The sequence below is a fragment of the Ursus americanus genome, chromosome 3 (assembly GCF_024610735.1).
Source record: "Ursus americanus isolate L20-20 chromosome 3, mUrsAme1.1.p, whole genome shotgun sequence".
In the NCBI taxonomy this organism is placed as follows: Eukaryota; Metazoa; Chordata; class Mammalia; order Carnivora; family Ursidae; genus Ursus; species Ursus americanus.
The window spans coordinates 49,550,354-49,563,564 of record NC_142129.1 but is presented as its reverse complement, the minus strand read 5'-3'; the positions used below and the strand labels follow the sequence as shown (position 1 = coordinate 49,563,564).

General features: G+C 40.1%; 1 protein-coding gene across 4 annotated transcripts in view; it reads right to left on the bottom strand.

Moving 5' to 3' along the window:
• OSBPL3 (oxysterol binding protein like 3) overlaps nt 1-13,211 on the bottom strand; it is a 257,656-nt gene that overhangs the window by 29,817 nt on the left and 214,628 nt on the right. For all 4 annotated transcript variants that reach the window (XM_087860961.1, XM_045793008.2, XM_045793012.2 and 1 more), the window contains 4 exons: nt 8,661-8,795; nt 7,655-7,748; nt 3,242-3,492; nt 28-165 (listed from right to left, as the gene is read on the bottom strand). In XM_087860961.1, coding sequence (XP_087717087.1) covers nt 28-165; nt 3,242-3,492; nt 7,655-7,748; nt 8,661-8,795 — 618 coding nt within the window. The remainder of the gene's footprint in view (nt 1-27; nt 166-3,241; nt 3,493-7,654; nt 7,749-8,660; nt 8,796-13,211) is intronic.

Genomic DNA, 13,211 nt, shown 5'->3' with positions numbered 1-13,211 from the left:
CAACAAACAAAAAGGGTACATAGCCACCTGTTCTGAAAAAAACCGGAAGCCTTTGTCCTCGCGGATACACTCATATGTTTCTCCAAGAACAGGATTAAAGGGCTTGCTCCCAGCTCGGAAGTAGCTAGACGCATATGCCGACACAGCAAAGGCTGCCACGTACACCTGAGGAGGAGGAGGGAAGAACTTTATTATTTCTCTGTCACCAAGACAGTTTGTTACAAAGACGCGAACAAAAGAAAACCTTTATTTCTCTCTTTATGGTTTATTTTGGAAAGCCAACAATTTGTCTCTGGTTTAGAGACAACCAAACCAACTTTGGTTTAAAAAGTTGCAGGTTTAAGCATGAGAGACTATGGACTCTGAGAAACAGGCTGAGGGCTGCAGAGGGGAGGGGGTGGGGGAATGGGATAGACCGGTGATGGGTAGTAAGGAGGGCACGTATTGCATGGTGCACTGGGTGTTATACGCAACTAATGAATCATCGAACTTTACATCAGAAACCAGGGATGTACTGTATGGTGACTAACATAATAAAAAAACATTGAAAAAAAAAAGAAATGCACCTGTTATGATGAGCACAAGGTGATATACGGAATCTTTGTATCACTATATTGTACACCTGAAACTAATATAACACGGTATGTTAACTGGAATTAAAATAAAAACTTAAAAATGAAAATAACAACAACAACAAAGTTGGTTTAAATAAAGTTCATTTTGGCCCAGAGACAAACAAACCCAACATTTGCAAATGGTCCATCTGTCCTGATGCCAGTTGGTGGAGGCTTTCAAGAGGATCATATTTATCAAGTGAGCTACCTGTTTTTGAGCGGTTAAGCTATAGCCCAGTACTTCTAATATCTGAGAATCCTAATTTTCAGGAAGGAGAGAGAAGAAGAGCATAAAAAAAGCCAAACTTCCCTCAAAATTCAGGAAAAGCAACGATTCCTAACTGGATACCGTGGAAACCTACAAACTCATTTTGACAAAAGAAAATCTGTGATAGTAATTTCCTGAGTTTCCTGTAACAAGCCACAGGGCAGGGCACAGTGCCTTTGAAAGAGTCTGGCTTTTCTGGGAGGAAAAATGGAAAATCAAAAGGCAAAGGAAGGACAGGCTATAGATAAACATGAAATAAGCACCCACTGTGAGGCTGTCAGCATTTTTATCAGTTCTCTTTTCAGGGCACCAAAAAGACATTATTTTTCTTATTTTGGGGGGGAGGGAGGTGGGGTACAGAACACTGAACCCAGGTAGTGATGGCAACTTCCCCTTTCTAACAGTGAGAAACAATCTCAGTGCCTCTCCTTCCCAGCACATTTCATGGGGCAGGGGCGCGGGGGGCGGGAGAAGCTGAGCGCCTTTCATCAATGTTCACTAGCCACACAACATTTCTTAAGCCTTTTGCAAATGGGACCCATCTTTCCACTCACACTACAGAATACTGTAGAGCATCTGGATAGCTTAGAACAGTCAATTCAGCATGCTCGATTCAGTCTTTGTTCTGGAAATCTGGGGTCTGTTCCTCTCTTTGCTTCCCTACATGTTGAGCACCTGTTAAACAGTAAGCTCACATTGTCTACATGAAATATTGAATCAAGCCTGAAGCACCTTCACAATTTAAAATATAACAAAATTTATAACAGAATCTGGTGTCGTTCATAATGCTGGGGGTGGGGGGCGGAAGCAGGCACAAGCAAGCACCCTCCTCTTAGGCTGGCCACATGAGAGGTATCCTGTGCGGGGACATGAGCTGACCTGCGGGGCAGTGAACAACCGACAGATACGGTTCTTGTGCAATGCCTTCCTGTGCTTTCCCTTCTAGGTGCGTTGTACTGGAATGCAAAGCCTTCCCTCAAACTCCTTCTCAAGGTCAAGTCCACCAATCAATCAGCTGACATCCTAAGGGTCTCTAAATCGCCACGAGAATGAAACACCATGAAGAATATTTTCACCTTCAAAGTCAATCTTTAAAGAAAAGAGCTGTCCACAAATGTTGACTTTTCATACTTGTTTTAGAAGCTATTTGCCTCCCTTTGTTCAGCAGAAATTCTCTAGGAAAGAGTAACAAAGAAGATAAAAAACACATAGCAGATTGTTTTTTCTCTCCTCTTATTATCATTAGTGCAAGAAAGTCTCCTTGATGGAGAAGTCCCCAGGGACTGTCGAACAACAGTGGGATGCCTCTCTCATCCACAGCTAGATTTCCCCTTCATCTTCAAATCAGTAATGTAATGAAGTTTTAATAAGGGTCAAAACTATGGAATGCTTAGAATTTAGAAAAGAATGGTGTCCTCCATCAGTGAGAGGATGACTTAGGGTCAGGTCCCTGAAGCCCAGGGGGTATGCCAACTTGAATTAGCCCATCAGCAAATGCCCAGGACAGACACCGCATTCGGGGGAAGACACTAAGGTCCCAGGCTCCCACACAAACAATGACTTACTGTGGAGCGGGTAACATATGAGGGAGCAGAGAGAGGAAGCAACACTCAGTTTCAAAGAACAAAGTCAGCTAGTCACAGAAAGGGCTGATTTGGCCATCATCTGACCACCAGGGTCCCTTATCACCACCCCACACTGGGGAGCCCCTTCACTGGATGACCCATCACTTGATTGGAAGTAATACTGAGTAGAGAACAGAAGGTGAATTTTTCTAAGATGAGTTTTTTTCTTTTTTTAAAACTTACTCTATAGAATAAGAGTGGGGGTGGAACAATCATCTTTCTTAGTAAAAACCTCGACTAGGAACGTTATTTTCAAAAATCTAGTTGCTTGTGGGACAATTCCAAAAATAAACAAAAACCTTCTCAAGGGAAATTCTCCCTGGACAAAAAAAACAACTTGAGAAATTAAATTCTGTCTACCTGGGATGGTAAAAAATAAACATGCAGACAGGTCTCAAGACATGTTTTCCAGTCAGGCATATCAGAACAATCACTTGGAAGGTTCTGGAGAAAAAGGAAGCGTGAAACCACAAAGCAGAACTACCCAGAGGCACCAACTGTCACAGAGAAGCTCCCCCCAAACGCCAAATCCTGACACATGACTGAACACCACCAGGCGGAGGGGAACTGGACGCTGGTGAGAAATGAACCTATCCACAGAATAATCCAGACAACACCCCGCGGAGCCCAGCGCTCCGGCTCTGCCCGTCTCAGCTCTGCTGGGCCCCGGGAATGGCCCGGTGGCGGCTCAGGTGCAGAGGCAGGAGCGCACAGCTGCAAGGCTAACTCCTCACCATCCTTTCCAAGGCACTGGGGAGCTGCGCGGCCTTGTCCAGAAGCTCGCTGTACTCCAGCTCCTCGCAGAGCCGCTGCAGCGTGTTCAGTGGCTCGTTGAGCTCCACGGGCATGGCCACCTTAGACAGATCCTTCCCGATGTTATTCCGGAGGATGTTCCACAAGCTGATGTGACTGGCGTTGGGGCACGGGGCCGGCAAGCAGGTTCTTCTCCGGGGCTTGGCTTCCCCACCGCTTTCGAGCACAGGCCCTGAAAGGGAAATCAGCCTCGTGGTTTCTAGAAGACTTTTTGTTTTATTGCTTAAAAAAATACAAAAATAAAACCTGACCCAGCAAGTACGCGGTTCTACAGTTAATCTCAGTTATCTAGGACTGAAAGTCGGAATATAAAAAGAATTCCACGCAGCCCAGTGAAGCACCCAAAATTACATGTGCTAAAATGTATGGACTTTATTACAGGGAGGCCTTCAAGTTCCCACTCCGAAGCTAGTGACTCATAGCTCAAATACACCCAAGATGAAACTGGAAACTGGATGTCTATGCTCGTAGCAGTTACTGTTCACGCCTTTAAACCCTTTAGATTTTTATTTATTTATTTAAATTTTTAAGTAGGCTCCACACCCAGTGTGGAGCCCAATGTGGGGCTTGAATTCCTGACCCGGAGATCAAGACCTGAGCTAAGATCAAGGGTCAGACATTTACCTGATTGAGCCATGCAGATGCCCCTAAACTTCAGATTTTTTAAAAAGCACTTCAAACTCTGATTAAAAACTTTTAAGCTCTTTTTAAAAATCACTTCAAATTTTGATAAAAACAGGGGCGCCTGGGTGGCACAGCAGTTAAGCGTCTGCCTTCAGCTCAGGGCGTGATCCCAGGATTATGGGATCGAGCCCCACATCAGGCTCCTCTGCTATGAGCCTGCTTCTTCCTCTCCCACTCCCCCTGCTGTGTTCCCTCTCTCGCTGGCTGTCTCTATCTCTGTCAAATAAATAAATAAAATCTTTTTAAAAAAATTTTGATAAAAACAATTATTACAGAAAAATGATAAGGGAAAGAAAAGTCTTGCATTATCGCATTATCCACAAATAGCAGCTGTTAATATTTTGGAGTATTTTCATGTAGTATTTTCTCCATCCACAGAGTTCTTATAGCACATCTAGTTTTACGTTCTGCTACTCCCTTAACTACTCTTCCATGCTATTCAATACTCTTCTAAAACATCAATTATAATGACTGTAAAAAAATTCAAGGCTAAGCCATAATCTACTAAATCATTCCTCTATTGCTGGACTTTTAGATTTGTTTCAATGTCTTGCTATGATGCAAAAAAAAAAAAACGTAGAGAATATTTATATTCTTAAGATTTGGTTATATCTCTGAGGATTTGCTTTGGATATATAGACATGGACTTATTACGTCAAAGACTATAAACATTTTTAGACATTTGATTCATATGATCAGATGGCTCCTCAAAAAAGCTGTATCAATTTCCTATTTGTCAGCAGCCTATGTGGGCCCATCTCTTGAGACCTTTCCGGGCTTATCCTTCTTTTCAATTTTTGGCAAATTGTTGGGTGGACAGTGTTATTTCCTTGCTTTAATTTATATTTAAAAAATTCCTAGTGTGATTTGGAATGCTTTCATAAACACGTCTTCTTTTCTGAATTGTCTGCTTTCCTATTTAAATACTAAGATATATTTTTGTTTTTGTTTTTATATTCGTTTTACAATCAAATCCCTATCTGGCATTTATCTTCAAATTTGGTCCATATGGTTCATTGATGAATAAAACATTTACATCTACCAGTCTTTTCCTTTGTGACACTTCCATTGGTTCAGGCTCTGACATTTTTTCCCATCCCAACTGAGCCTATTTTCAAAGAAATCTCACCAACATACGAGAAAGGGGCATTTTTTTGCATACATTTATCTATTAAAAATAAATATTTAACATTAACTCACTGTAAAGCCAATCGCTCTGAATAAAGAGGCTGCTTTGATAAACAGAAAAGTATGAAACTGGGGTCACACTTTTGCAGTCTCATGTCAACCCAAGCATCCAATTAATGAATTTATTTTAATTGCTTGACATGAGCAACAATCTGATTTACCCAACTAAATAGCTGCAGATGAAAGTAGTTTTTAAAAACAGTTCTCCATGTAATCTCAAAATATTTTCTCCGATGACACTAAACTAGATTCTGAAACAACACCATGTGACAACTATCAACGGATGACCGGTATCTATCTAGTTTTTACTCTGGCACATTTTACATATATTACCTTATGTATTTTTACATGCACTTTACATATATCATCTCTTAAGTAACTTGCCCTGGAACACAGTACCAGTGAATGGCAGAGCTGAGGTTAACCAAGGAAATCCGGTCATGAATCTATATTCCTAAGCCCTGAATCTCCCACAGCACCCAGCACAGTGACAGATCCTAATATTTACCTCCTGATTTGGGGAGGAAGAAATCAATAGGAAGCACTTTAAGTATCTAGACTTTACTACGGGCCCAGAGAAATTCTCCTATCACAAATTATCAAGAACTTGATTCAATCCCTATTCCTTTTTGTAGGCAAAAGTGTGTCATATGATGCAAATGTTATTTCTACATCCAATCTTTTCAGTACAGTACTGAGGTTTGGAAGTCTAATCTTCAACAGAGACAGTTAAACTGGAGGACACCTATTTTTACTTCTAAATACTGCTGAAGAAGAAAGCTGGGTTTGGCCCAGAGTTCATTCAAGCCAAGGCAATATGTTGGTCAGCATTCCAGCAAAATGGCTGTGGAATAAGAGAACCATCCTTAGCTTCTATGCTTTTCCTGGCTGATGTCAACTCAGCACAGCTGCGGTCTTAGCTTCTGAGCAAGTCTTCTGTTTCCAACTGTGACCTCTGAACCCTCTATCCTTGTGCTCCCCTTGGCCCCTCCCTAAGGCCGCAAGAGAATGAGGACTTCAGCGTTTGTCTGTTTCCCTCATGTATGGCGGGAGTGCCATTTCTCAAGGGGATGTGGTATTTCTTCATTTCTCTTTCAGTTCACCTCCTTGTTTTTCTAGAAGAACAAGTAGCTCCTATATTATTGGTTTTCTCCTTTGAACCACTGGTTCTCAGACTTTTCCACCAAAGGGTTCATCTCTCCAGAAACATTTCAAGCAAGATAGAGTATAATGAGCACTGGACTTCTAGCAGGTCTGATGCTGAAAGGATGTTCTGCCAGACAGTGGTAAAATTACCTGTCTTTTTTGTGGTCCCCAGAAAGTAGGCTCTTTGGCATTCAGATAACAACTCATCACCATCCCATTTCACGCATACTTACTAAGCTGGGATGCACCAGAATAGAAAAAGCACTGACATGGTCCCTGTCCTCTGGGTAGATATGAAAATAGGTGGTGCCCTGGGTACCCAATATGTGACACAGACAAACCTCAAGACCCCCATACGTACTGAGTGCCAGCACTGGGACTATTTGATGGTCCAGGATCCATGCAGAGAACTGTCCAATGGGCCGCTTCTTCCTAGAGGCAGGCACCTTCTTAAACAGACTTCAGTCTGCCTACTCAGCTCCTAAATCAGAGCTCTGGGTACCCCACAGTTCAAACTAACATTTCTTGGGCATCATTTTGCTCTTGGGATCAACCAGTAACAAAGGAACATTTCAGGATACCTTGACAGTAGGAGGTAGCAGTTTGTTACTTTTTGTTGTTGTTGTTATTACTTTTAAATGTGTTATCTTGAAGAATCTGAGGCTAAATTACCACTTAGAGGGGCACCTGTGTGGCTCAGCCGGTTAAGCATCTGCCTTTGGCTCAGGTCATGATCCCAGAGTCCTGGGATCGAGCCCCACATGGGCTCCCTGCTCAGTGGGGAGTCTGCTTCTCTCTCTGCCCCTCACCCTGCTCGTGCTCTTGTTCTCTCTCAAATAAATAAATAAATAAATAAATAAATAAATAAATAAATAAATAAATAAAATCTTAACTAAAAATAAATAAATAACCACTTAGGCCAGACCTCTTTATTACATGATCCTTATAGAATTCCTAAATCATGAAAACCACTAGGCACCTAAAGGCAAAAAGTTATATTGTAATATCTTTGCAGAGAGAACATTTGACCATATAAGGGGTATCTGCTGGACTAGTTTTTGATATTTATATGATAATTGGTATACATTCACTTTATAAAATACAAGTTTATAAAGCAGACAAATTTATTCAAATGAACACATTTTTCACACGTGAGTGCTGTCTCCCCACCTAGATTATAAACCTCAAGGCTAGGGAGCATGTCTTTTCTTAGAGAGTGTGTGTCACGGTTCAATGCTCGCAGCAGATACTCTATATATGCTTGCTGGTATTCTGTGAAGACACAAGTTTCAGATATCAAATAATTTACATCTTACCCAAGGTCTGTCTTTCATTATCTACATCATTACTGAGATTGTCTAAGGAAAGGTTATCACTTATGTCGCTGACATAGGAGTCATCTTCAGAAATCTATGGGAAAAGAGACACACATTAGAGTAAATAAACCAGATTTTCCTCAAACCTTTAATCTAAGTCATCAAACATTTTGAATCCCACCATTATGAACCGACAGAAATAATTTTGGTTGTTTTCATAGAGGCCCATACACCAGTCTGCCTAGAAGGTGTTCACGATAAACACCTGTTATTAAAATTATTATAGTTTCTTGACTAGTTATCCCAAAGAAAACATAAGTAAACTCAAGACTCTAGTTATTACAGAAATTCTTATTCAGACTGCGTTTTCAGAATTTCTTAGTGTTTGCATAGAATGAATTATAATTTGTCTTTAAACCATTTGTGCAAGAAAACTATCTTCTATGGTAAGTAAGATTAGTACTTCTATACTAAAGGGGTAAAATGATGAATTCTCATTTTCACAAAGCAATGCCAACTATGATACGTGCTTATTCAGGAAAGTATGAGTTTTATGCATCAATATAAAACAGTAGTATATATTATAAGTGAATTATTATAATAGCCATATTACAGGAATTATAATAATATAATAATGGCATGTTATAAATTAATATTGGTAAATTCACTGATTAAAAAAAACCAAGATGCTAATTTCTGGCCCTGTGGCAGAAATATTACATTACCAAATAGTTAATAGTTAAAATGATTGACAAGTAATAGAAAAGAGGTATAACAAATTAAGTAACAGAAACGAGGAAGTACCTAACACCTTCTATGTTTGCAACCTCTTCCCTGACGTCTTGTATCTCTCTGTGTTTTTTGGGGTAAGAGTTACAAGAAGATCCTCAGAATGTAATGGTAGAAAGAGGCCACTAAGTTAAGCATTTCTAAAGATGGGTATTTACCGAACGAGTAAAGCAATGAAAGAGATTTTGAGGCACCTAACTGAAAACAGGGCTCAAACCTCATTTTCTGAAGAGCTTGGAGATAACAGAACTTCCTGTGCATCAAAAAACTCGGAAAGGGAGTCCGTGATGGAGAGTCTGCTCTCGTTGGAAAGCTGGTGGACCAGAGCTCGGCTGTCATCTCTGGAGTTTTCCTATTTGAAACGCAAACACAAAATTGCAAATAATTAGAAACAGTCTCAAGAGAAGCAAAATAAACAGCTGAGTTCACTGCACGATACACAAGGTCACAGGTGCATGCCAACAAGCAGCTCAAAGCAGAGGCCAGCTCCCAAGGCGAGGAGAAGCAAGCCTCACACAAAACAAAATGAAAAACAAAGGTCTCCCCCAAATGGGCGCCTCACTTCATAGGCACTATTGCTGTTCGGGCACATGCAACAAATCTCAAAGCAAAAACAGACTATCCAGCTCAGTCTTGGTTCCATTTAAGAGGGGGAAAATTCCAACACTCTCTGAATCATATCCTCTTATTCTCTACCACTGCAGGATGTTTCTTTTCATCCTAAAATGTCTTCGGAATTGTACCCAGTGTATGTCCTTGCATGGCTGATTCAGAGCAATACTGCTTTCCTCTGCCCTCACGCTGTCCCAGAGGCCACCATGCTGCCTTGGAGGCATCCCTTGACAAATGCACAGCATGGTTTGGTCCAGAAGTGTCCCTGGTGGCAGATCATTCATTATTCATGGATGAATGAGATAAATTCTCTTTGTCAGTCTCTCTCTAACCACAATGACTCTGAGAGGGAAGGAAACTCCTGATCCACTTTATAAGCCTCCCTACAAACAACACAATGGCATATCATGATTTTCTCATCTTGCATGGCCCTCCCTTCCCTACTTTGCTGGGACTAAACTTCCCCTCTGGGAAGGACCGAAATACTTTGTCTGGGAATGTGCTTTCTATTCAATTTCCAAGTGCAAATTCAATACAACTCAACAAATTGAACAACTGCTCTATGCCGGCTTTGGGGAGATATAAGGATGAATAAGACACGGTTTCTGGCCTGAATGAGTGGCACAGAGAATGCATCCAACACGGGAGACCAAGACTGTGGAAGAGAAAGTACTAGAGAATGGAAGAGGAAGGTGAAATTGTTGGATTCTACTTTGGGCTTTGGCTTAGGGAGGGCTTCATAGAAGAGGTGACACCTGACTGGACCTAGAGGAATGAGAAGAGATTCAGGACGAGATGATTCAATTCCTTCAAATCAAAGAAGACTGTTGCCCTGAACTTCCCTGCAGCTTATGTTTCTCACGTGGCTGATAAGGGAACTGCTTCTGTGTCATTGTGTATCAGATAAATGAGTCCCAGAATAATTTGGGGACCAAAAGTAAAAGCGGATTATGTCTTTTCCAGAAGTTTTTTCATGAGTTCAGGATCCACTCTTCAGTCTCATAAATAAATTATATCCAAGATGGGGATGCGAAAACAGGAGGGCCACAGCAGATTTTCAAAGTGGCCCCTTTGTGAAATGTTTACTTCAGGAACACATTTAAATGGCTATCCCTTCTTCCTAAATAAGATACCTGGTCGTTCAAAGGTCTGACCCTTTTTAATATCCATACAGCCTTGTGAAAGCATGCGGCTTCTCTGCCCTGACAGAGACCACTTCAGGATCTACAAACAAGTGCCACAGCTGTCGCCTTCAAGGGAAAGACCCGTCTCCCCCAAAGAGGAGGCACCAGAGTGAATAACTGAACTCCTTCAATGCTCACGGAAACAGCATCTTCCTGTGTCTTGGTGTGTGCCACTGCCATATAAGACTCTAATGATTTATTTACTTGTTCTATTCATTAATTCATTACTAGTCACTGCTGCTGTCTTCCTCCCTCTAGACTGGTGGATCAGAAGGATTGGCTGATCAACAGTGAAAATTATACACCTAGCCCGAGCCCCTTCTGGCGTTCCACCCCTCCAGAAACTTCCTATTAATACCCACTGAAAACTCAGTGGGACTGCAGTGGCCCCAAGTCCCTTACACACTACCTTACACACACAGGACTGCACTTGTTAAGTATGAACTTGGTCCATTCAGTTCACTAATTTCCCCACAAGTTTAGAAGGCCTGAATGGTTGTTTATCTATTTTTTTACATTGAAAAAAGATAAACAGAGAAAAGGGAAGGAGAGGAACACTCATAATCCTATCACACTAAAACCACTATAAGCCTTTTGATACATTTCTCTCCCATCCTTTTTATATGTATAGCCTTGCTTTGTTTTAAAATAACTTTACTCATATATACATATATATGTGTGTGCCTATATATCTCTATCTCTATCTCTATCTATCTATAAACTTTCCCCAAACATTGTATGCAATCATTTTTTTTAAATTACAATTTATGCTGAGGATAAAAGTAGCATGTATTCCAAATAGAAAATACAGAAAAATGTAAATAAAATACATATTATTTAAAGCCTCATCACCCAGATGAGGCCCCTATTAACTTGTTGGTATATTTAATATTAAAATACTTGTGTGTATGCATATTATGTGTGTGTGTATGTGTATAGTGTCTATTTATATGTGTATATATTATATACAGATATATAGATTTAAGTTTGAAATACTGGGATCACACTGTAGATAGTCTTTATATAGTCTGCTATATTCATTTAATATTATATTGTGAACTTTCCCCCGGGCTGTTAGTTTTTTGAGACATTAACGTTAGTTGACAGATAATACTTTATTACATATGGGTGTTAGAGAGTAACCCTTTTATGTATTAGAAATTAAGAGTGTTTCCAAACTTGTAAGGATGGTGAACATGTTTGAAAATGTCTTTTGTAAATAATGAGACATTATCATTATTTTTTAGAATCAGTTCCTCGAAGTAGAATTATTAAAAATGTTTATAGTAATTTATGTATTACCTAATAACTTTAACAAGAGAACCTCTGTTTTCTCTATATCTTTAAGGGCATAAAATACTATAATTTAGAAAAATGTATGTTAATCTAATTGTTTTGATTTGCATTTCTTTGTTAAGAATTAGATCAACAGTTTTTTTCTTTTAAAAAAAACTAGCCGTAGAGATGTTCACGCTGGGGAGACTAGGTCAGGGTGCATGAGACTTCTCTGTGTTTCTTTGCACCTTCTTGTGAATTTGTAAGTATTACAAAGTCTAAAGTTTTAAAAAAACTATCTCTATTTGGGGGTTTTTGGTGAATTGTGTCCCCTGTTTTCATTCATTTGTTGAGGTCTTCAGTTGCTTGTTATTACTTATTAATTACTTACATATTAAAGACATTACCACCTATTTCACATTATCTGCCATTTTCACAGAAAATATTTTTCCTAGTTTATTATCTGCCTTATTTTTTCACACACACCATTTTTTTCCCTAAAAAATCCCGCCAGATCTAGTCAACGTTTCTTCTGTAATTTTTCTACTGCTTCCAAATTTAGGAAGTCCTCCCTACTCTAGCCATTTGAGAAACATTTTAATCTATTACAGTTTGAATTTTTATATTTAAACTCTAATTCACTAGCGATTCATTTCAGTGTGCAATGGAAAGACTTAAAACTGCTTTCCAAATTGCTTTTGAGCTGTGCCAACTGATTTTATTGAATAATCCATCTCTTCCCCATTGATTTGCGAGCCTCTTCTATCATATATTTGTTTCTTTTATACGAAATGGTGTTTATGTCTGAGATAGCTATTCGGTCCATTCTCACACCATCCCCAGCGTATTGTCGCTACTGGAGCTTCGCTCTGTTGTATCCTCTGGCCTGGCACATTCCTCAATATACAGCCGTGTGATGCTACTGAGAAAACACTTCGGACTCACCAGACGTGGACTGAAATCCCAGCTAGGTCTCTTACTAGCTGTGTGCCCTGGGGGAAGCTACTTCACCTCTCTGGTTTCCTTGTCCCTAAAAATGAAACTACCGTCGCCTGCCTCAAAGAACTGTGGTTAGGATTTTGTGAGTTAGGCATTCAACTGCATATGGAATATAGCAATCAGGCAATTAAAAGAAGTTCCCGTCTTCTCTTTCAGACGTTGTTTTAAAGTTCTTGCCTAATTAGTCTCTTAAATGGACTGTAGGTTTAGTAGAATGTTATCACCAAAGTCAGCCTTTCATTGGGAACCTAAAATAATATAAGAACTAATAAGCTGATGATATTAGATGTTCACATTCAGAAACACAAAACAGGAGAACTTAACAGAATGTGGGAGTAATTTCTGATAGGAGAGAGGGGATTTTAGAATCTAGGAGCCAGGTTCAATGCCAAAGATATGGGTCATCTGCACAACTCAAAGGTAAGGGACAAAAACAGAAACTCAGAGAACAGAGCACCCTGGGCTGATCCCACTGTGGGGACTGACATTCCCTGACAGAATGCTTGGGGTGTCTGTGAGACACCTAAGAAAAATAAACGGGAATGGAATTTTTAGACCTGGGGCGGCCACTTCCACTCACTCTCTGGTTTCCTGAAGACAAGAATGGCTTTTCCCTTTCTGGGAAAGTGAGCCTGAGTCACCCAGTGAAAAGCAGGATAAGACACAGAGAACAGAAAATCACTGAAAGAGGAAACAGC